Genomic DNA, 25000 nt, shown 5'->3' on the forward strand with positions numbered 1-25000 from the left:
CATTAAAAAGAATAAAATGCAGCACAGGGTGGAATTAATAAGAAAAGGCTAAAAATTGAAATAAAATTTGAAATAAAACAAAAGATGCAAATAAAACAATAAAAGACAACAGTGTGGAATAAAATAGGAGCTAGTTAAAGGCTAGAGTGAAAAGGTGGGTCTTTAATCTTCTTTTAAAGATGTCTAGTGAGCTGGCTGTCTTTCTTTCTTTCTTTCTTTCTTTCTTTCTTTCTTTCTTTCTTTCTTTCTTTCTTTCTTTCCAGGGTCGTAACACAGCAGTGGTGTCCCTGGCCAACGCCCGCCATGACCTCTCCCTGCTGAAGGAGCAGCTGGAGGAGGAGTCGGAGGCCCGCGGGGAGCTGCAGCGCCTCGTCTCCAAGCTCAACGCCGACGTCACTTCCTGGAGGAGCAAATACGAGACCGACGCCATTCACCGCACCGAGGAGCTGGAGGAGACCAAGTAGGCTCAGCGTGAATACAGCAGAAACCTTTACGAGAAAAAAAAAATGTTATACCTCAGCTGCCACTGTTTCAGCATGAAGGCTTCTCTCAAAACATAACATAAGTCGAAGCTGAGCTTGAGAAAATATCAGATTTTTTTTATATTAAACCCAGTGGACATAAAGTACAGACATACAGTACAAACCACAACAGACAGCAACATAAAGTTACAATGATATAGGTAGGGTGTGTGTGTGTGTGTGTGTGTGTGTGTGTGCTCGTGTGTGTGTGTGCGTGTGTGTGTAGATGGAGAAACAGAAGGTATGGTGTTATTATGTCCGATATGGTATAGATAATATAATAAAGATAACTAATTAAATGAAGTAAAGATATAAATAAATTAATAAAAAGGAGAGAAAAAATGTACACACAAACATACACATACATATACATACACGTTATATATATACAATAATATAATCAGATTTTTAAAGTCCCCCTCCACTCAAAAGTATGTTTTTGTTATGTTTATGTCTAAATGAGATTTGCTGATTTTTTTTTTTTTTTTTTTTTTTTTTTTTCATGGTTAAACTTTCAAATATGGCATAATACTCAGGACTGTGTGCCAGCAGGCAGGGAGGAGGGTGGGGGCTATTTGCATATTCATAGATTTGTACATTTTTAATGAGAGCATGATTCAGAGTTGTTAAGCGCTTTTAAGGTGGTAAGGGATGTTTTTTTTCACAGGCTTTAAAAAAGTTGTTGTTGATGTCAGCTGTACTATTGAGATGGTAGTGGTAAAAACCCACAGATGCTCAGAATGTGGTCATGTCTTTTTCACTTATAATGAGAAAACAGCATTTTGTTAACAAGATCCCACGCTTGTTTTGACTCCCCACCATCTCCTTCTCTCTCTCTCTCTCTCTCTCTCTCTCTCTCTCTCTCTCTCTCTCTCTCTCTCTCCTCCAGGCGTAAACTGGCAGTGCGTCTCCAGGAGGCCGAGGAGGCGGCGGAGGCAGCCCAGGCCAGAGCTGCCAGCCTGGAGAAGGTCAAGCAGAGGCTGCAGGGAGAAGTGGAGGACCTCACCATAGATCTGGAGAAGGTACAAATACATGCACACACACACACACACACACACACACACACACAGACACATGCACAAAGTATAGATTTGCCTTTGTGCTTGTGTCTATGCAAGATTAATTTGCATTTGTCTGTATATACTTACCCAGTCCAACGCGGCGGCAGCGGCTCTGGATAAGAAGCAACGGGTGTTTGACAAGCTGGCGGCCGAGTGGAGCCAGAAGAACGAGGAGCTGCAGCTGGAGCTGGACAACAGCCAGAGGGAGAGCAGGTCCTACATGACGGAGCTCTACAAGCTGAAGACGACGTATGAAGAGAGTCTGGAGCAGGTGGAGACGGTCCGCAAGGAAAACAAGACCCTCTCAGGTGGGCGAGCACATGCCCGCTGGTCGTCTGGCAGTAAAATTGAAAAGTTATGGTATTTTAAAAACTTTATTCTAGACAGGGAAAACAGGGGAATTTAATATTCTTCTTGGAACAGAAGCAAGGGATAAAGAGAATAGGAAAACAAAAAAATAATTCCTCTTGGGAATATGATGGGAATATGATGGGATTCTGTCAGCCTCAAATTGAAAAAAAAAAAAAAAAAAAAGAAATATTTATTTTCCATTGTGCTCACATTATATTCACTTCACCTTGGCTTTATCCTGACAACAAGACACTGAATGCGTAGAATAAAACAGAATAATAAACTTTAATGAGAAGTGTGAATGTGATGTTTCACATGTTGGTCAAGGAGAAAAATGGGAAATCAACATTTCAGTCATGTCAGGGAATTTTATGTTTCACACAGACTGGGAAGGCTGAGTTCATAATGAGACAAGACTGGAATTGGGGCAAAGACCAGAAGGTTTCGTTACACACAAAATGTACAGTTAGTCCCTCAGAATCAGTGGCATGTTGTGTTTTCTTTATATTACCTTACATGGTGCGAACCTTAATCATCAAACCCACGGCCCTCCCATCTCGTTGTGTTTTCTTGACAAAGTGCCTTCTCTTCCCACAGAGGAGATCAAGGAGCTGGTTGACCAGCTTGGAGAGGGAGGCCGCAGTTTCCACGAGCTGCAGAAGGCCAAGAAGAAACTGGAGGTGGAGAAGGAGGAGCTGCAGCTGGCCCTGGAGGAGGCCGAAGCTTCACTGGAGGTGCAGTGCAGAGAGCTCCTGTTGGCATGAGAAACCTGGACAGTTTTGTGACAACAGTTTTTTTTTTTTTTAAATCCCGGCATTTGCAGAAGGATTGCAGAGAAGGATGAATGCCTGAAACACTTTGGCAGAAAATGAAAAAGAAACAGGCTATCAATGTATCAGTGCCACATGCAGACATGGAAGGAGAAAAAATTCAGTATCAGACTTTTGCTACACTTCATTCACAAGTGAACGACTTGATCAGAACAGTTTGGAGTAACCCTGGAGCGTTTGTTTCAGTCCTACTAACATACAGGGCTCTGGTGTTTCAGTCTGGCCAACTGGTCTTTCTTTCTCTGTGTGTGTGTGTGTGTGTGTGTGTGTGTGTGTGTCCAGGTGGAGGAAGGTAAACTGGTACGTGTGCAGCTTGAGTTGGCTCAGGTTAAGGCCGACATCGACCGCAGGATCCACGAGAAGGAGGAGGAGTTTGAGGTCACCAGGTTAGAAAATTGACAAAGAACACACAAGTACAGTGGTCCCTTGTTTATCGCGGGGGTTACGTTCTAAAAATAACCCGCAATAGGCGAAAACCGCGAAGTAGTCAGCTTTATTTTTTACAATTATTATGGATGTTTTAAGGCTGTAAAACCCCTCACTACACACTTTATACACTTTTCTCAGACAGGCATTAACATTTTCTCACTTTTCTCTCTTGTTTAAACTCTCAAAGTTCAAACCTTCGTAGAAAATAAGTCCAATATTATAGAATGAATGCATTCTGTACTGTACAGGAGACACGGCATGGAGGAGATTGATTGACAATGGTCTACAGTGCCTTAGCCAATCAGGACACAGAACACAATGCGCGAGCTCTCCCTTAGCCAATCAGGACACAGAACACAATGCGCTGTAAAAAAAACAAACAAAAAAAAAAAACATGCAAAATTGCACTAAAAAAATCCACGAAACTGTGAGGCCGCGAAAGGTGAACCGCGTTACAGTGAGGGACAACTGTACACGTGCATAAACACATGCTTATGTGAAATGAACGAGAAGAAACTGGCAGAAATTAGTAGCACCATCTTCAATGTCAGTGAAATAGAAAATACTGGTAGGTCATCATTATTTTGTGGGTTTTTGTGTTTGCAAAAGCCATCTCAAAATGCACTATGCATATTCATTTCGTGGGGGAAATTGTTACATGAACCATTACCATCAAAGTATATCTCTTAAAAATATCCAGTCTTTAGCGATGTTTTGTGTTAAAAGAGATGTAATTTTAATTTTCAGTCATCAAAAAAGAAGTGTAAAAAAGTGTCTCATATTTCAAATGATTGTCCCTCTGAATGAAACTCTTGACTCTGCTGATTGATGGTCAGGAAATTTGTATCTGTGCCACCATCCGATCATAACACCAAGCACACAACCGGAATCCGCCTGTGTTTGTGTCGCGTAGGAAGAACCACGCCCGTGCGGTGGAGTCTCTGCAGGCCAGCCTGGAGTCAGAGGCCAAAGGTCGCGCTGAGGCGCTGAGGATGAAGAAGAAGATGGAGGGAGACCTGAATGAGATGGAGGTCCAGCTGGAGCACGCCAACAGGAACAACGCAGAGCTGGTCAAGACCCTGAAGAAGCTGCAGCAGCAGATCAAAGTAAGGAGGGTCAAGCGTGACGCTGCAGCCACCAGCGCTGCTCAGAGGCTGAATCACACACAGCATATATACATGCACACATTCAAACTCATACGTCTGCACACATACACACATCATTCATAGAAAACCAATAAAAACTAACTTTACAACATACACATACCAATATATCCATTCGCTTTTATTACAGTGCACCAGAATGCTTTGCTATGACATGATCAGTTCTGGGTTAATTCTTGTTTTCCCTGCTCTCTGTAACCCCTTCCTGTGGGCTCCAGGACCTGCAGGTGCAGATGGATGAGGACAGCCGGCAGCACGAGGAGCTCAGGGAGCAGTACAGCCTGCAGGAGCGCCGCCTGAGCCTCATGCAGGCCGAGATGGAGGAGCTGAGGGGAGGCCTGGAGTCCTCGGAGAGGGCCCGCAAACTCATCGAGCAGGAGCTGGTGGACATCACCGAGAGGCACAGTGAGATCCACATGCAGGTAGCCGCACAGGACGGACACACACACACACACACACACACACACATGTCTGCGTAGAGGAGTTGTTGAGTATGTTTATATATTTTTATTTGGAGACTTCTTCTTGTGATCTAAACTGTATAAACTGTAAAATGTATATTAACACTTTATTGCACACATGACAACATTTTATATACTATATTAACTATTTGTTAATGATTATCAAATAATTTTTAAACCTTTAAAGAATTGTTTGTAAAACATCACAAACATTACATAGATAGTTGGAGGAGATATTTAATATCACTTTGTTAATGCTTAATAACTGGTTTGTAATGCAACTGGACATAATATTTGGATTTTTACTGTTTTACTGTGGTCATTGTTTGTTAACTGTAAAATAACTATTAACTAAAGTTTAATTAACTATCAATTTACCATTTACTTATAAAGTGTCACCCTAATTGCAGCCCACATGGATCATTAAAGTTTCATGTTATCAAATGTGATCTGTGTCTGTCTCCAGAACCAGAGTCTGATGATCCTGAAGAGGAAGCTGGAGGCGGACCTGGCCCGCCTGTCCAGCGAGAACGAGGAGCTCATCTCCGAGTTCCGCTCTGCTGACGAGAGAGCCAAGAAGGCTGTGACGGATGTGAGTGGCCTGACCTCACCATGTGTTCAGCTCATGACTTGGTCTGCTTTGAGTGTGCTGCTGATGCTCAAAATGAAATGTGTGGTTGTGCGTGCGTTTGTGTCTGCATCCAGGCGACGAGGCTGTGTGAGGAGCTGCGGCAGGAGCAGGACAGGAGCTCCCACCTGGAGAAGATCAAGAAGAACCAGGAGCAAAACATCCGAGACCTGACCCTGAGGCTGGAGGAGGCCGAGCAGCAGGCGCTGAAGGCCGGCAAGCGCACCATCCAGAAACTGGAAACCAGGGTGAGGACCTCATTTTGTTGTGCTGAGTAAAATGGATCTTCACATTGGTGGGCAAAAACACCAGGGTTTTGTTTATAGGCCCACTGGTCAAATTACACATGAAGTGGACATCGATATCTTACAACTTAACATGGACACCATAATCACCAAAATCCCCAGTGGATTGTTCCCCCTGAGGCTCCATCCTCATAGTTAAAACTGACTGCACTGTGGATGAATATGTGCCTGCTTAAACAGAAAATATTTCCAAAAATAAACCATCTACATCAACCATATTTAGTTATTGATTTTCATTTATGAATTTACAAGCCTTATAATAAAAAACACCACCAACTGATTGTAACTAAGTCCTCTTACTTTGGATAATACTAATTATAATCTACTATCACTCAAAATAATTTGGAGCACTGGAGTGATCTGCCTGTAAAAAATGGGCAGGAATCAAAATGCAGAACCCAGAAAATACACAGAAAATATTAGCACATCTACTTATGTCATGCCACAAACAACACTGAGATGCTTCCTGTCTTGTGTCCGACCCAGATCAGGGAGCTGGAGAACGAGCTGGACCAGGAGCAGAAGCGCCACGTGGAGACGGTGAAGAGTCTTCGTAAGGGGGAGCGTCGTCTCAAGGAGCTGGTCTTCCAGACGGAGGAGGACCACAAGACCAACCAGCGCATGCAGGAGCTGGTGGAGAAGCTCCAGAACAAACTCAAGTCCTACAAACGCCAGATTGAGGACGCTGTGAGTAGGAGTGGGAGTCGTGAGTGGACACAGACAGAGAGTGTAGGAGACGGCGACACCGAGAGAGAGAGAGATCATGTGGTGTAAGGAAGGCTGGCTGAAGTGAGTCTGGCCAGCAGCCAAAAGAAAAACGGAGAAAATTTCAGCAGATCTTAGCATCATAGTGACTTTAGTGAAGCTGTAATCAGCAAACGTGTGAGATTTTTACCTTGATTTAAAATCCAAGGTAACACACTGAAAAACATGTCAACCAAAAAATGGGCATTTTTGAATATATATGTATATATAGGGGAGAGTGGGGTAAATAGTGCCAATATTTACTTAAAGTGCCTTTAAAGCGAGGGGATTACAGTAATGCCTCCAACTAAAATATGCACATATAGTTTAGGATGTTGTGCATCCCTGGGAACAATCACTTTGGATCTTATATAAACTGTTTGAGAAATATAGCTTTAAAAAAAAAAGTGGTTTTGTGGCACAACTTGCCACCAGTGGGGGGTAAATTGTGCCATTAGAGAGAATACACTGGGGTAAATTGTGCCATTGATAATTGAAGTAAAACAGATCATTTTAATCTCACAAATGATAATGCTATATAAAAGCAAAACAAATTCAATACAAAATTATTTATTTAACATTTATTTATTATTTTAACAAGATCACAAGCCACTTTTCTATAACAAGGCCTAGCGCCACATGAACACATACCCAGAACAAAATAAAAATTCCAAAATGAGCACCTGCAAATCATCTTCATCTGAATCTGAATAGTTTTAGTGATCAAAGGTAAGAAGACAATGTACAATAACAATAAAATACAATAAAGTAATATATAGTATATAATCACAAATTGTTTTGTTTTTGAAAAAAATGCATCCCCCAGCTGTTTTGAGCTAACATCATGCTAACTGTATAGACTCATGGTGTAGCTTACTAAAGTACTAAAACCTGTGTGAACTGTTTTCAAAGTTTTCTATAATTGTTCAAACACAGCAATCAAAAAACCTTGATCATGGAAATTTTACTTTGGAGGGCAAAAAAATGTTTTTTGAACTGAAATGTGCTTACCTCTCAAGCCATGTGTCTCCCTTCTTTGCAGGATGAGTGAAATGGATGCCTCTTCAAAAATATGTGGTCACATGACCAACTTCTTCTATGGTTTTCTAGATAACAGGGGTGGCACTACTTGCCCCTTGGCACAAATTACCCCACTCTCCCCTATATATATATATATATATATATATATACATATATATAAATTTTTTGTAATCCACATGACAAAACAGTTGGAAAATATAGGTTCATCACTAGTTATCTTCCTCAGGCAGCACTGGAGATTTTGGGATTTTTTTTTTCCCTGCAGCAAAAGTGACAATATAGGTTTTGATGGTAAAAACCCAATTCAAGCTGTGCTGCTTGTGTTTCTCTGCAGGAGGAGCAGGCCAACAGCAGCCTGTCCAAATACAGGAAAACCATCCATGAGCTGGACGATGCAGAGGAGCGCGCGGACAACGCAGAGATGGCCCTGAATAAACTGAGGACCAGGAACCGAGCCTCGGCCACCAAGGGCTTCACCTCGGTGGAGATCGTGCAGGTCACCAAGCCTGCCAGGGCAACACAGGACGAGTGAAGAGAGGGAAAAAAGGGAGAAGACACACCCCACTAGCAGGTGGTCAGATAGAATGATTATATGTACACGTACAAATAACAAATGTCAATGAAAGAGCAGTTTTGTGTGTACGAAACAAATCCTGATGAAAATTGTGTTTCTTTCTGTGCCCACAGAGTGACACACATCCATTCGCCCTTCCAGGGGACACGCGACTGAAGGAACACGAGCTCACACACCCCTGAGAGAGTCTTAAAAAGCCCCACATGCAACTCTTAGACCCCTTCAGAAAGTCTTAAACAAGTCTTATACATCACCAATAGTCTTAACCATGTGTAGTCTTAGGACCTGTCACATAAACTATGGAGAGTAGATTTTAGCCTGCACGCTACGTAGGAGTGTATGTTGTCGTTAGTATGCGCAGAATGTAGGAATGTGTCTTAGCAGTGTGTTTTAGGTTTGGTTTGGATCTTACAGTACACTGTAAAAAAAAAATCCTCATCCTGAAAAGTCATTCATTTTCAGCCCTGAATTCTTTTTTTCAACAAATGTAGAAATCTGAGATAATCCCACTTGTTTCTGATATTTTCTTTTCTCTGCAAACAAGTTGAAATATGCTGAAACAAGGTAGAATACGGCAGATTAGCCCACTAGTATCATGAAAATCACATTTGGTTCAAGAAAAATCTGAAAACAAGTTGATCAGCATTGGAAACAAGTGGGATTATCTCATACCACCGGCAGATTATTTAACTAAATATGAGATTCAATGACTCGTTAAGATGGAGATTTTTTGCAGTTTACCAGATATGGGGCTTCGGTTGCTATTTGGGTCTCAACTACCAAAGAAATCTGCTGTCATGATGATAAAGTGCCTTGTACTCAGACATCCATCATGTCGTGTGTGTGTGTGTGTGTGTGTGTGAGGGAATATGTCCAGATGTGTTGGTGTGTGTATGCGTTCTCTCGTCCCTGTTGGTGTCTTTCCACTGGGGGGGCTGAGTGCTGAAGCTGTGCTCTCACGTCAAAGATAGAGAGCCCACCTGTGTGTGTGTGTGTCGCTGTTGTGTGTGGTACCGGTGTGTGTAGCCACCTGCTGCCAAGTCTTAATAAACCACAGCAAGTGACACCGAGTCCTTCAGTCATTATTGTGTGAATAGGAGCGTCTGTCGATCAAGACTGAGAGATCAAAAGTCAAAATGTTGTTGCCTCTTCAACCTTTTAGGAATAAAAAGCCTTCCTTTGAATAAGATGACAGGCGGATCCATTTAGCTTATTTAGATCATTCATAAATCTAATAGATGCATATTAGACATATGAAGAGTGTGCAATAGACACATCCATGTGTATCTTCAGTAAACACCAATGGTAATTATACAGTGGTGGAAAAAAGTTTTCGGACACCCTTAAAATTTTACACAATCTCACAATCTCAAATATTATCATGAAATATTTGTGGGAAAATCTTTTTTGTGTTTCAAAAGGTGTGGCTGCATTAGACAGAGACAAACAAATACAAATTATATTGCTTTGTTTATTGTTTACAAGAAAAACGAACAAAACTAAATTCTTGACAGTTGAATCTTTATCTTCAGGCGTGTTTCCTGCGTTAGGTTCCTTGTTTTAGCCATTTTTATGTCTGAAGAACTTTCAAATGTGCTGCTTTATATAGACAGGAAGCTTGGCAACAAAAATTGTGTCTTTTAATAAAAAGAACGACCTTCATCACTGGTACCAAAATGACCCAATACTCAAAATGTCTTATGTATTTTTATGGAACCAATCAATTTTAAGTTTTTAATGGCTTTTTTAGGATTTGTTTACTCTTTTGACTGTGACTGTACTAAAAGAAATTGCACTTGAAGACCTAAGAGTGATTTGTTAATGCAATATTTCACAAATGCATGGGGTGTCCGAAAACTTTTTTCCACCACTGTACAACTTTATACATTTGAATCGCCACTGTTGGCACACTTAATAGTCAGATTGTTGTGGACAAACCAACTATGTATAACCTGAGTGATACAAATGAGTGTGATAAAGCTTAATTTTTATGGATTGTTGAAAACATTGTGGAAAATTACGACATATTACTTTTGGAACTGCCTCTCCAACTCACCTCGCAGTGTCAAGCCTCTACTATCAAAGCCTGTTGTCCTCAGCTCACCCTCCCTATATTTAACTTGTTGACTTGTTGTTGTGTCTTCATTTCATCTTCATACAGGCAGGTGCTTTCATATCAAGTGCCGCCTCTTTTCTATTAATATAATGGCTTTAATCTTAAATCAGCTCCTACCTACACATACACTACTCACAAAAAGTTAGGGATATTTGGCTTTTGGGTGAAATTTATGGAAAATGTAAAAAGTTCACGCTACAGTGATGTTATATCATGAAAGTAGGGCATTTAAGTAGAAGCATGCACTGGTGATTTCCTCATCTCAAACAATTTCTTGAAACAAAAGCCAACAACAGTGGTGGGTATACCACAACAAAAAATGTCAGTGTCAATAACTTGTCATGTGCCCTTGAGCATCAATTACAGCTTGACAACGACGTCTCATGCTGTTCACAAGTCGACTTATTGTCTGCTGAGGCATGGCATCCCACTCTTCTTGAAGGGCGGCCCTCAGGACATTGAGGTTCTGGGGTACAGAGCTCCGAGCCTCTACACGGCGACTCAGCTGATCCCATAGGTTTTCTATGGGATTCAGGTCTGAGAAAGTGCAGGCCACTCCATCTGAGGTACCCCAGTCTCCAGCAGCCGTTCCCTAATGATACGACCTCGATGAGCTGGAGCATCAAACACCTGATGTGAATTTTGCCGTTAAGCTCCTTGTTACAGAACAGCAACTTGTGCAAAAAGTACTGAAACATTGAACAGTTGGACATGTGCATTCAAAAGTTTACAGAAGGTCACATTAAGTTCACCTGTAAAGGTTATAATGCATTTTAGGTTCATCCTGAAATTTCACAACAAAAGCCGAATATTCCTAAAGTACGATATGCTGATATTTTTTCACCCTTTATATTCCTTGAAATTGTTGTAAAATCAAATCTAGGATAAAGTCATCTGCTATAAGAGTGTAAATGAGACAACCACAGACATCATGGTTAATAACAATCCTATGCTCTTGAAATTGTCCCAAAAAGTGAAAGGGATGCCACAGTGTAACAAGAAGGAACGGCAACTATGTCATACATCAACATGGATTTTATTTTCATTTTAGTTTCAGATTAACGTTTCACATTTTTATACAAAATCATTAGAAAATGCCTTACACTCCAAATTTCCCTCGACACTACCTTCTTTAGCGGCTTTAGCCTCAGACACCAAAGGATCACGGGGAATCATGCAGCGCTCTGGACCAGGTGATGAGGCTCAGCCTGAGCTCCAGACGAACCAAATGAAAGCCCACAGTTCACTCGGTGGCCAATGACTCACTATGCACAGGGTTTCTAAAGTCTTGAATCCATGGTTATGACCTGACAGTATGGTACAGTGATAAGATATCTTGCCACAACTACTAATGTACAGAGTATAGATAAGGTTGAGGAGGAGGAGGACTCTCAGGGATGCAGCTGAAGGCTTGTTGCTGCAACGCTGACCCCTTCCTTCCTGTCTGAGCCGACTTCCTGTCTGATTGGGACTGATCGCCATCACCACCAGCCGAGTGCCTTCAACGTATGGACACAGTAACACGTCAACAACACCATGCATGTTTTCTTACGCATGACACATCATTGGTTACGATTGGTTATGCAGATTAGAAAATACGAATCAGTAATATCGGGAGGGGGGGGTTCAAAAATCAACCAATGACTGCAGGCCTCAGGAGGGGGAGAGAGGGGGGGGCGGGAAGGTCCGCTGAGCCTCTGTTTTGATTGGGTTAAAGTGAGCGGGGACAAGTGTAGGCTTATTTCTAAACGTTTTGCTAATGTACATGCCCAGCACACGCACACACGCACACACACACCACACACAACGGATGTCTCAGCACACGCAAACACACGCACACACTCTTACTCGCAAATACCTCTGCCTCATGCCAAAAGCCTCTAAAACATTCTTTTAAGAGAAAATTATTTGACTGATGCCACACACACACACACATATACACACACACACACACAGTCCACCCCACGCAGGACAGTGCGCCTGTGTGTGTGAGAGAGAGAGAGGAGGGTCAGAAAAGATGGCTCACAACCGAGATTAAGATCAGACAACTTAAAACATATTTTATTGAGCCAATGGGAGGAGGGAATTCTCCAAACAGAAGAAACCATGACAGCGGGGCAGAGAGGCACTTACACATTCATCGTCACTTGAACACACCGCGTGCGTCTGTGTGTGTGTCTAAGTGGAGAGACAGCTACATTTTTTTTTCTTCTTTTTTTTTTGTGACAGGACGTCCCGACGCGCACTCACGGATGCTCGCTCTTTGGAGCATGGTTTTAGCGGTTGGCACATGTACATGCAAAGCTTCAGTCTTGCCTGCGCAGGCAAGCCAAGGGAGGGAGGGGGGGGTTGAGGGGGGAGCAAAAGGAGGGAGGAGGGAGGGAGAAAACAGACAAGTATGTGAACAGACAAACGCACAGACAGACTGACAGGCTCTTCAACGCACGAGCGTTTAAATACACCCCCCCGTCTTTAATCCTGCCCCTCCCGCCCCCCACGCTGTGTCACATGTTCATAGCAGCACCAGAGGAGCCCTCTGATTGGTGGGTGCAGCCGTCCGTCAGTCAGTCTCCAGGATGAGCGGTGGCTGCTCGTTCTCCTCCTCCAAGCGCAAGTCGTTAAGGTCATCCTCGAGCCCCGCCCCTCCCACGGCACCTTGCTCTTCGCAGTAACCTAGGAAACGGAGATCAAGGCTCAAATCGCTAAATATGTTCATCATTAGAAGAATCCCTCAGCTAGTAGACATATCACACCTGAAATTGTATGATAAAATAGATAAATTTGTTGTCAAAAGCAATGGCAAATTTTTCTTCCTCTCCATCCAAATTTGTTAAATTAAATGGCTAATAAATAAATAATAACAATCAGAATTTGAGTTTCTTATCTTTTCAATCTTTTCAAATAGTCCACATGAATATTAGTGTGATGTACCTTTAGTGACAGCAGCACTGTAGGTTTGGGCCACGAGTGGGCGATCATGTGACCCCTGCTCCAGGATTTCATTAGGCGGCTCAGCGCTGCCGTCTAACCTGAGGACAGAAAAAACGACAGAAAAAAATGAGATGTGTCTCATGAATGCAGGCCATCAGGCTGCACACAACTTTAAATAAATACAGTGTGCAGTAACAAGCATGCTCTGTTTGTGTGTGTGTGTGTGTGTGGTGTGTGTTACCTGTGCTGTTTCATAAGTGTGCATTCCCCTCCCTCTTGAGGATCCAGGTTGTACAGATACAGGTAGCCATCAGCTGCTGCTACTAACAACCTGGGAATCTTCTGGATCCTGTATAAAAAGAAGGAAAAAAAACAAAAACACACACACAACCACAAACGTCTTACTGCTGTAAACAAAGCATGAAAAGAGACTTTGCACAATGCTCCCATCACGATCAAAGCCCTGGGATTATCGACGATGTCTTTTGGCCATTATGCAAAGACTGACGCTCAGTTTGAACCGCTGGGCTCTTTGGATAAAAGCAGTAATTATATTTTCGGATTAATCAATAACCATTTTGCTGCCACTTACTGACACGGCGCGACATTGACTCAGTGTGTACCCGGACCACCAGAGCTTTTAGGGCTGCTGCTCTGGTGTCCGCTAGGCCCTCAGTGTTGGATGTGGAAACAGAAACAACAGGACACCAACGTAGATTTCCCTTTCAGAAAGGGTACGAGTCCCGCTCCCACAAACATACGAGCGACATGCTTTATCGCTTTCCTCGTGTTTGTTTAACTTCAGCGCTCTCACACTTGGAATATGGTTTGTTTGTCTAGTTGGAGGAGTTGGCTAATGACAGACAAATGGTTGATCCCATCACCTGCTATGCCTTTTTTATTATTAAAACGCCCCTAGAAACAACAGGCTGTCTGTAATGAATACAGGTAGTTAGCAGAGCGCCAGTCACCAAAACACCACATACAGAAACCTAAACTTCATCAACAGAAAACCTAAGAGACTGGCACTTGGAACCAATGATGCGTAAAAAAAATATATATATATATTTGAAAAACTTTCACATTGCCACTTAAAGATCAAATAATCAAACGTTTTAAAACACTATGCCTTGTGTTAAAATATTTTCAGCTCTGAGTGCTGCTGGAAAGGCACCATCAAATCTTGAGTTTTGTAAAGATCAAAAGTGAAAGCTGAGGCCCACGTCATCTGTAGAAGAGGACAGATCAGCACAAACCAGAGCGGCATGAAGCCAGGCACATTATCTCTGGTTTCTCTTTCAGTTTGTGCACAGATAGTGAGTGAGTGTGTGTGTGTGTGTGTGTGTGTGTGTGCACTCACACAGCTAAGGCGCAGATGTTCTTGTGTCCGCAGAAGGGCAGTCGTACGGTGGCGAAGGCTCGGCCCTGAGTGAACATTTCTGTGACCTGGGCCGGCAGGTAGGTGGTGGACGCCATCAGGACCTTGCCCAGGTACCCTCCCCAAGTGGTGGGCTCCTCCGCTGGCCTACACACACATACACACACACACACACACACACACATGCCCGCCCATGATTTTAGGAGGTAAATGAGCAGGAAATACCGGTCTGAAGCCGTGTTGACTTTGGCTATGTGGTGGCACATGAAGGAAGCAGGAAGGTACGTACACATACTTCTCCTTCTGCGTCTCTAGTTTGAAAATGTGGACCGTCTCTGTGTTGCTGGAGGCCGACAGGTACAGGCCTTCCATACTGAACGCCAATGAGCAGATACTCACACACCTAAGATCAAGTAAGTCAATTACATGTAAGTCAATTACAGAGGAAAAGCTTTCATCACTCTGGAAATCACGACGTCATCCTGAGTCATCGTGATAAACGTACCTCTTGACTCCTCGTCGAAACTCAAAGAGTTTCTGTCCCTCTGGGATGGAGAAGACACGAATCACCGTGCCCTGGGAGCAAGTGAGAGACGCGAGACAGACAGTAGAGAAAGAAAAGAAGCCAGTTAGACCCAAAAGGGGGAAAAGCTGTTCGCTCAGGCGGAAAAAAACAAAAGCACAAACAAACAGGGTGAATGAGCGAAAGGTAGGCGCTAACTGTCCTACCTTCTCCGAGGCTGTGGCCAGTTTGGTTCCACTGGCGTCAAAAGCCAGAGCAGCTAAGGGGCTGTCGTGGGCTGGGATCATGTTAGCCGCTCTCTGGAAACACAGAGGAGACGGCAGCACAGCGTTATACACACATCAATACAGTACCAGCAAGTCAGCAAGGCAACACAGAAACCAGTTTAAATGAGAATGAGCTGAGATTTCTGAGTGCATCTACCGACAGTGAAAACAGTGTCCTGCAGGATCAGAGCACCCGAATAGCCCATAGTCTGATCCATGTTCATATTTTTATTGCCGTCAGTCTCTCATAACTATCTACACCTGCTGATCTAGAGAAACTGACAGACGGAGGCTAAAGCAGTTTCAGTTTATTCTCTTATCTAGAGCGCCTTAAAGTCAGCAGCAACATCAGAATGAGCCTCAATTCTCTGATCACAACATCACAAGCAGCCAGAAGGTCTTCAGTGATTAGTCAGCTGCTCAGCTCATCGACAGGAATTTGATTTTGATGATTAATAATTATAATTTCAGGAACTGTTTAATCATTTTAGTAATTCATCAAGTAAAACTCATCAGCATTTTCTGATTCAAGCTTCACTGACATCAGTCAGATGCTAAGATGTGCTTACTTTTCCCAGTTCATAATATCATTATAAAATAAATATTTTAAGTTTTTTGGCTGCTTGTCAGACTAAGGAAGCAATCAGTAGACATCACTTTGGGCTCTGCTAAGTTCCAGTGAGCATCTTTCGCCATTTGTGACAGTTTACAGACTAAATGATTAATCACAAATATAACACATACATCGACAATGAAGTTAATCATGATTCACACCTCTCATACGAAGCACGAGAGTCAAAGTCTTAGCCACACAGAGGAAACAATCAGGGTTGCCTCACCTTTTCTTAACTCGAATTCAAGCTCTTTTCAAGAATTTTCAAGCTTCTCCAGCACATTACGGCTAGATATAAATAAAATGCTGATTTCACTTCTTCATCACATTAAACCACAACAAAGTTCCAAGTTTCATAATGTGTCTCGGCCCCTGCCATTCACTATTAAAGTAAATCCAAATCAAATCAAAATCAAAGTCCAAGAAGCTTTTGAACTTTGAAAATACCACATTAATATTTGAGTGTTTTCAAGCATTTTGCAGCACCCGCACAAACCCTGATTAATATACTGCTGTGCCCCGAAAATGCTCATATATCACATTATGTTCTGATAAGGAAGTGCTATTTTAGGAAATGAGAACTGAAGAGAAAAAGATGAAATGGATTTATTTCTATACAGATTATTATTGTGTGTGTGTGTGTGTGTGTGTGTATGTTCATGTTGACCTACCAGGTTGACTGTGTCGAACACTTGGACCTCTCCTATCGTGGCACTGCCTGGATATGCCAGGTAACAGTTGTCGTTGCTGATGGACAGGGCGCACAATCCTGCAGAGGATGTGTGTTCATGTACACACACAGATGCACAGATGCACAAACAAACAAGCAGACAGTTGGTGAAAGGTGGATGAAATAGATTACAACAGGACAGCGATCTGAACTTCAGAGTTCCACAATGAATGATTAACCGAACAAATCAAATATCAATAAATCAAATACGGAGCACTAATTAACTGGGCACCATGTGAGGATTTTGTCCTGCAAAATCATTAGAAATACAAGCCTTTCAAGAGTAAATCAAAATGCAGTTTTCAGTATTTATGGGCAGCAATAAAAAGGAGGAAATAAAATGAAAAGGCTGCAAAAAACACCACTGTTCACTTTCAGGGTTCCTACCCCGTAAATCAAATTCACGTACTTTTCAGGGCCCATTTTCAAGCCTTTCCAGAATCTTACGGCTGTTTACGAATACTCAAAATGACTCTTTCTCTTCTTCATCACATTAAATCAGATGTTACTGTGCTATAAACAACCCAACATTATTTTTAGCGAGAGCACTCTACAGAAGGGAGTCAAATTAAAAAGGAAAACACAAAAAGGCTTCAAGTTTCAAAAAGTGTCACCGAAACAGCAATTTACTATGAAAGCAATGCAATTACAATTTCAAGCACTGTATTCAAAATCAAAGCACTTTTCAAATCGTGAAAATACCACTTTAAAATTCAAGCACCTGAACAAACCCTGCAATTTAAACGAATAGAGCGGTGATCAAAAAACAGCTGATATCCTGAGCAACAAGAGATACATCACTGCTGCTTTTCGAAAACATTTATACACATGGAATAACCTCTTCTCCAGTTTTTTCAATGGTTTTCAGATCTTTTAACATTTCACTACACCTTCTTTACCAAGAAACCTGAATTACAGCGACTGCGTGTGAGTGTTGTTGACAGAAGCAGCAGGCCAGGGTTAGTCTGTGTTTTCCAGCTGGACGGTCGCAGACACACTGACCCCGCGCTCACCTGAAGGGTTGGGTGGGGTCTCTCTGATGGTGTGCAGCACTTTCATGTCTCTGATGTTGTGGATGTACAGCGACTCCTCAAGACACACAATCAGCCTCTGCAGGGGAACCACACACCATCACCATCAACACCATTAAAGAGAAACACAAATTACAGATGTTTTCCATGTTAACAACGCGGATTTGTTTGCATTCACAATTTTACTCCTACAGACACAAAGTATGTTTTTAGACTCCCAACAGCATGTTGAATGAATTCATTACCTTCAAATTTGTTCAGAGAGTCTTGATTTTTTTAATGTATACAGAGCTACAGTGTTTACATTTGGACGTCAGTGCAGCAGCCTGGAGAGGAAGCTCCCGCCCCTTCACTTGATTGCTGAAGGTCTTTTAAATATCCATACCAGCAACCTGACCCCTTAAGCACACCATTTACTAGAATCTTCTGCTGAATACACAAGCACTGATCTATAATATGCATGATAATAAAGCAGCAGCATACACTAGAGAAAATAAACTTTCACTAAAGAGAACTAGGAAAATCATCTGCAGGAGATAGTAACATTATGAGGAGGGTTTAATATTCATGTGTTGTGATGTGACAATATTATAGGCTGTACAGATCAAACAGCATTTAACAGAACATCTCATTCATCTGTAAACAAACTAAACTAGTTTGCTGATGGCTGACTGAGCCGCTGCATGAAGATATTTTAGAGTGATTGTCAAGAACACTGATTGTCATCTATAAATAGTCATATCATTGTCTGCAGGTTGCAGAGAGTCTAAGTCTTTTGTTGACAGTCCTGCCATCCAGAGTAGCATTAATACAGCAGCTAAGCTAACAGCCAGTGAGCTCCCCTACTACAACCAACTTAGATCTGTCCACACTGCTAATGATACCTGCTGAAAGGCAGCGATCTACTATCTACTGTCTTACCAATACGATTTGTTTTTGTTCTATCTGTGTGTAATGACTGGCATCACAAGTGTTACCTCTCTGTTAATAAGTTATGTATTTTTTTAAAATTTCTTTCAATAAGTTAGCCTGATTTCAGACCCATGAATCACATGTTCACTTGAAAAAGCTTCGAGCGATTCTGCAGGTCTGGTGTGGCTCAGTTCAACTGTGAATTCTCGGTTGAAAAACAAAACCGAGCCCACCAGCGCCATTGTGGGGAGGGACAAATAATGTTGACATAATCAAGCCGTGCCAGAAACTGAGAGATGATGTGCAGGGTGTCCACAAAGTCTCTTTACAATTTAAAAATCTATTACAAAAGCAATTGATAAGATATGTTAATCAGATTTGTTCTATGTACTCAGTGGTTATCAAAGTTTTTAATCACATTGCATTCCCTGGCCACCTCGTTCACCAGATATCACTACCCTGGACTTCTTTCTATGGGGTTATGTTAAAGATATCGTGTATCGAACAAAGATACAGGACATCAACGACCTGAAGCAAAAGATCACTGATGCTACAACGAACATGGCAAGAAATCGAGTACCGTCTTGATGTGCTTTGTGCAGCTAATGGTGCCCATACAGAGGTGTATTAAATAAGGCAAAAAAAAAAAAAAAACAACAACTTCAGTATCTAGTTCCTCATGTAATAATTTCCACAGATTTGTCTATTCATTTGCTTTTGTAATAAATTTTGTTAAATTGTAAAGAGACTTTAGGCAATGAATCCTTCTCACAGCCGACAGACTGCATCATGACTGGAAAATCATAAAGGTGAAAATGTCAACTGAGATTGAGAGAGCTGAGGATTACAGTTGAGGTGATTATACCATTACAAATTTGGGCATATCTCCATGGCGTGGTGGTGGCTTCACTTTTTATTACATCACCAGCAATCCAGTTTTTATTATAGTTCAGTGAACACAAGTAACACAGGCCAGACTAGTTAAGCCGACTTACAAGTCCAGTAAGACAGATATGAAATGCTTTCTCTCTGCAGTGTCTCCTTACATCTACAGGTTTTCTTTACTTAACATTACAACCACATTTTCAGACTCAGTTGTGACAGGTGTTTTCTGCGGTGTCACCGTACCTGTCTGTTGAGCTTGACAGCCAGTATGGTGTTGGAGTAAGAGTAGTTGCAGATCTCGGTTCCCTTCTTGAAGTGACAGACTTTGAGCTTCCTGGGAGCCTTCAGGCTGACGATGGCCACCAGGCTGCTGGAGAACAGGCGCTCCACAATACACACATCCTCTGTGTCCGCTGTGGAAACACACACACACACACACACACACACAAACAAGCACATTATCATTCCAGAGTGGTTACGTGTTGTGCCCTTGTCAGTTTTTCAATGGCTACTGGTATGATTATTTCCATCATATATGTTGCATGGAGTACATAATGCAGGTGCATAGTTGAGGAGGCAGCCTGATGTTAGGAACCATGTTGGGCTGGTCTATGCTAGGAATCCATAAGAAGCTAGGAAGCTCCTCTGACAGGCTTTATTAATATTTAAAACAGTGAGAGATGTTTTTATGGTGCGGTGATAATATCCTGTCTGTGAGGGCATGCATTAAATATGATGAGGAAAATAATCTTACAGAGCAGTGATACCGGTTCTGAAATGTTTAAAACCCGGATGTAACAGGGAAGGAATGAATCAATACTCCTGTGCAGTGAGAGGGCTGAGAGGATGCACACACCGCAGGTATGCAGGCATCACAGGGGACGGATACTCACTACATTCATAAATCTGCTCCAACTTGTCCACAGATGACAGAGAGAAAAACTTGTATCCCGACTTGGTACCAACAGCTAAGGACCTGTACAAAACAGAGAGGGAAGCAGCATCTGTCAATCAAAACTGCAGCAACATGTGACACAATCACACACACTTGGTGAAGATAGCCAGCGCCCATACTGTTACAGCCCCCCGTTGGTAACTACAGGGATGATATGCCACAGTAATCCCATGTGTGTGTCAGGATGTGGTCAGGCTGAGACAGCGGTCACACGACAGGGGGTGTGTTGCAATAGCAGCAGGCCTCTGTCTCCGGCAAAATTAGCCGTTTATCGTCAGTCTTTTTACATGACACGGCTGCCAACTTCACCAAAGCAAAGTATTTTTTAAAGGGACTGGAATGTTTTGTTGACAAATAACACAGCTCGCGTCCCAACGCTCCCGCCGCGTCAGCAGGTGCTATGCTAGCTGACAAACACCGACTAGCCGGGGCTTGCAACCCAAACTGAAACATGCTAACGCTGGCTAACGTTACGTCCATCTAAGCAGTTATCTTATTAATCGTAACTAAATTCCCCTTCGCTAGCCTGGGCGTTACATGACACCTGCTTGTGAATGTTAGCTAAAGTTAGCCCCGGACCACCATGCTGCTTATCGCTAGCTAGTTAGCGAAACGGCTGAAATAAAACGTGTTTCACCATTTCTCTAAGCTAGCTCATGTTAGCGTGTGACTGGGCAGTTAGCTTACATCTGAGTCACAACTTCAAAGCATTTTCACATTCACGTTAAACCCAGCTCCCCCTGGGGCTCACTGACAGCTGCACACTTAGCAAGCTACAGTCAGCTAGCCGTGACAGCACAGGCCGTCCGGGTCCCGGGCAGCCTCCTCACCCCTCGGCCCTTCCTTACGTGTTGTCCTGGTTGAAGTTGGCGAAGAGGAGCTGGCTTCCGCCAGCATCCCCGCTTTGACTGGCCAAGTTCATGGGCTCGGCACCATCGATCTATAAAGCTCCTGTAGAAATAGCAGCAGTCGGGCTTAAATTTGTACAGTGATTAAAGGCAGACCAGTTGGGTTTCACGGAGCCATCGCTGATCTGCTAGCCCTGCTGTAGTGATTGTTGTTGTTTTTCACAAGGGGCTGATGCTCCGTCTCCCTACGCATGCTCTGAAGCCGCAGCGTGCGACACGTTTAAAGAGCCAGCACCGTTTTTCTAGTTTACTTTTTGAGAACAGCTGAGCTATACGCTGTAATCGTAGACAACATCTAGGCGAATGCCATTCTAGACAAGACAAACCCTCCAAAACACCGACAAAAGTGCGACTGAGCTGACATCTGTCAACTAACAGGAAGACTAACAACTTTCCATGTTGTTACTTGAGAGGTGGGTCAAAGCATGTCGTGTGCAGTAGCGACCTCTAGCGGCGTGGAGCGGCTACGTCTCCTCTGGGTGCTGTTGGCGTGAGGAGAGACCCCTGTGCCAGCCAAGGAGTGAGACTGAAGGAGACTTTGGAGCGTGATTTATGGTGTGAGTCCCAGCCTTAGAGTGCGAGTTTTTTTAATTGCGCATCCAGGCGTAAGACTAGACATGTCACACTGTGGCTGTGTTTACCTTAAGTTTGCACTCTCTCTCAATCTGACAGTTACTTGATGAAACCTCAAATGGACAAATACTTTACAGTGCGTGTCTCTCTAAACCTGGGTATGTGGCACTGGGAAGGTTTTACCCTACCAGTGTGATAAAATCTGAAGTCACACTCTCCTGTAAAGTCTGATCAGTGACATGTTGTTGGCTTCAGATCTGCTTTTGCCCTGACAGAGTTAAAAGTAATTGTTTGACAAAGATTGCTTCAGAGATGTTTGGATGCTGCAAAATGAATAACTGAACCTGCTGCCGGCCTGGAGGGAAGAGTATGTCAAGCCACTGAATCAGGCTGGAGTAAGGATGATTTACTGATCTTCATATTTTCTTATGCTCAGATGTAATATTGAAAGTATTCCCAGGGACTAGAAAAAATATTATGAAATCTGCCCATCCATCCACCCATCAGTGCATCCACTAGTTATCCACTAGTTATTTTGTTTGGCAGAGTGCTTAGATTCTTGATTTGCTGCCAGGTAGACCTTCTTGGGAAACCGTCAACGTCAGTGTCCTTTGGCCCAGTTTATGTTTTGAGGGTGTCAGTGCAGCTCTCATTACAGCCAGCAGAGGTCTGCCACCGGCTTTTGGTCTGAAGCACAGCGGCATGGAGAGGCACATGGAGATTTTCTTTGGCTTTGAAAATCTAGGCAACAAGGAAAAAATATCAAACGTAGAACCAGAAGTGAAAGACAAAACAGATGCAGTGTGTTTGGTAACACTTAACAATTACCATCATCAATAAATGATGATGGTAATAATTAAACATTAGTACTTATTTTACAGTTAACAAACAATGAAATGATAATTTTTAATGTTTACCTAATACATACCATACTATTTCTTAACTGTTTATTGTTGCACACCTTATAACACCATCCATAAACATTTTTTACATAGATGGTATATGGTTAATAATTGATTTGTAAACCACTTAAACACAATATTAGATGGCTATTTAAAGTAGAAACCGATGCTCATAATGCTTGCTAAATGGTTTGTAAATACTGGGTAGTGCATCTATAAAATTTTCATTTTCTAACAGTCTGTTTGGACCCCAGACTTGAGACTACATTCATTAACTAATTATTATAAGAAATAGTTGCAACTTTATAAAACCATCCAGATGATGTTCATAGATGGTTTACAAAGTATTCATTAACCAGTTAACAAGGTATTATAAGCATCACTTGCAACTGTATAAAAACTATCCAAATACTGTTTATTGACTGTTAACAAACCAATTATTACCCATAAACAAAGTGTTGTAAAATATCTGGTCTATCTATCTATGTAATGTTTGTACATGTTTTACCAACAATTTCTTAAAGGTTTAAAAATCCTTTGGTAATCATCAGCAAATAGTTAATCTATTAGCCTACATAAATTGTTATAATGTGTGCAACAATAAATTGTTAATAAATAGTTTAGTGTGTTATAAGTACATTTTAAAATTATAATTTCAGTGTTTGCTAACTGCAAAATAACTATTAACCAAAGTTTCATTAACTAACAATTTTCCATTTATTAATGATGGTTATTATAAAGAGTTACCATGTTTTTTTTTGTTTTTTTTTCTTTCTATTTCAGTAAGATAAACACATGTAGCTGCCATGTAACAGTGTAATCCAGATAGAGATGAAGTAATGGTCAGAAACCTTGTGGAAAAAACAACAACTTTATTTTAATTTAAAATAAAATGTTATGGAACTAACAAACCAAGAATGAAGTTTCAGGTCAAAGTGGATTCCCAAGACAAAAACAGTACAGATTTAAGACTTAGACATAACAGCTGTATAGTGTGATCAAACTGTTCATTTCCTTGTGTGTTTGTGTGTGTGTGTGTGTGTGTGTGTGTGTGTGTGCGTGTGTATGTAGCAGCTAAAAATATGTAGTAATAAAACCATTGCTTTCTGTCATTGTTTTTTCTTGTTTGTGGCTAAACAGTGAACTTTGTTGGGGCCCAAAGTGATTTCCCTTCATTGGGTCCAGAGAATAGAATAGAATAGAACATAACTTCGTTTTCCATCAGGGTGGAAATTTGTCTTCAGCTCCCCAAACACAAGAAACGGTGCATCTTGTTCGATAGCTTGTATGTGTAAAAACACAGTCAGACAGTCAAATCTGAGGCTGATTGATCCCACATCGATGCAGACCGGCTGCTGCATCTTGGATGCACTCTGCAGTTCCAGATGATCACATCATGTGTCTCAGGAACGTAACAACCAATACCTGCAAATGACATCCATGTAGAGTTTGAAGCCAATGTGCAGTGAGAGTAACGAGAACAGGACACAGAAAGACAGATAAAGACGACTCACCAACATCAGGTCTTACAGTTTTTCTTTTCTTTTTAAGGACCAGCATCTCCCAGTAGGCATTTTTCTTGTCAAACCAGTCACACTCTCCAGGACTATAGTCAAAGTATTCTGTGATGGCGAACCTGCAAAGACAAGAAAATGTGATGGCCACCGGGTAGAGAGAATTACGGTTAGGTTGATTATATGTGGCCAATGTTGTCCTGGGCTATTTAAAAAAAAAATAAAATCAGATTACTGACGAGTATGCGTGACTATATATGATTCTTATTATTCTCTCCTCTGGTGATTGTAGTGGAGAGATTGGTTTCATCTGATCAGTAGAAAAACCATGCAGTCAAAGTGCACTTAAACTAATTTAGACCAGTCTTATCACTGAATTGACTGATTTAATCTGTTTTTGTTATTGTTGTAGTAGTAATAACTGCTAGCTGTGGTTTTTCTTGCTGTTGCTGCTCTTGTTGCATGATTTTCAAACACCGAGTAAAGAGTCAGGCTGTAAGACTCTATAATATCACTGATGATGAGCAGTCATTAATTTAATGTTTTGCAGATGCATGTACGCAGTAACCTGACACACAGTATGAGCTAATAACTGACTTTTACTTAAAGTCTGCAGGGGAGCCTTCTAGTGTCTTCAGCGTGCTCAGTAAGATCC

The 25000-nt window shown here is 41.9% G+C and overlaps 2 protein-coding genes across 3 annotated transcripts in view; one reads left to right on the top strand and one right to left on the bottom strand.

Annotated features, from left to right (window-relative positions):
* Positions 1-8066, top strand: part of LOC115363072 (myosin-16-like) — a 31245-nt gene extending 23179 nt beyond the window's left edge. The window contains exons 33-43 of the mRNA XM_030057144.1: positions 264-460; positions 1411-1543; positions 1674-1890; positions 2531-2667; positions 3046-3149; positions 4106-4298; positions 4574-4777; positions 5283-5408; positions 5522-5692; positions 6236-6436; positions 7869-8066. Coding sequence (XP_029913004.1) covers positions 264-460; positions 1411-1543; positions 1674-1890; positions 2531-2667; positions 3046-3149; positions 4106-4298; positions 4574-4777; positions 5283-5408; positions 5522-5692; positions 6236-6436; positions 7869-8066 — 1881 coding nt within the window. The remainder of the gene's footprint in view (positions 1-263; positions 461-1410; positions 1544-1673; positions 1891-2530; positions 2668-3045; positions 3150-4105; positions 4299-4573; positions 4778-5282; positions 5409-5521; positions 5693-6235; positions 6437-7868) is intronic.
* A 3178-nt stretch (positions 8067-11244) lies between these two features.
* wipi2 (WD repeat domain, phosphoinositide interacting 2) lies at positions 11245-21737 on the bottom strand. Of its 2 annotated transcripts, none has more exons than XM_030058221.1 (12): positions 21297-21737; positions 20387-20469; positions 19737-19906; positions 17679-17775; positions 16607-16704; positions 15263-15355; positions 15039-15109; positions 14823-14936; positions 14516-14680; positions 13397-13504; positions 13156-13253; positions 11245-12897 (listed from the first exon to the last, which is right to left on the bottom strand). In XM_030058221.1, exons 1-12 carry the CDS (start codon positions 21368-21370, stop codon positions 12785-12787), a joined length of 1284 nt encoding a protein of 427 aa, XP_029914081.1. In that variant the 5' UTR covers positions 21371-21737; the 3' UTR covers positions 11245-12784. The 2 variants fall into 2 exon arrangements, with proteins under 2 accessions (XP_029914081.1, XP_029914082.1); XM_030058222.1 differs by lacking the exon at positions 21297-21737 and adding an exon at positions 21136-21266.
* Positions 21738-25000: the final 3263 nt, after the last annotated feature.

This window comes from Myripristis murdjan, chromosome 8 (assembly GCF_902150065.1).
Source record: "Myripristis murdjan chromosome 8, fMyrMur1.1, whole genome shotgun sequence".
NCBI classification, from domain to species: domain Eukaryota; kingdom Metazoa; phylum Chordata; class Actinopteri; order Holocentriformes; family Holocentridae; genus Myripristis; species Myripristis murdjan.

Coding starts and splice junctions, on each gene's coding strand:
- wipi2 (XM_030058221.1), bottom strand. CDS start 21,370: ATGAACTTGGCCAGTCAAAGCGGGGATGCTGGCGGAAGCCAGCTCCTC. Junction 20,470..21,296: donor AACTTCAACCAGGACAACAC/GTAAGGAAGGGC, acceptor TGTTTTGTACAG/GTCCTTAGCTGTTGGTACCA. Junction 14,681..14,822: donor ACGCAGAAGGAGAAGTATGT/GTACGTACCTTC, acceptor ATGTGTGTGTAG/GCCAGCGGAGGAGCCCACCA.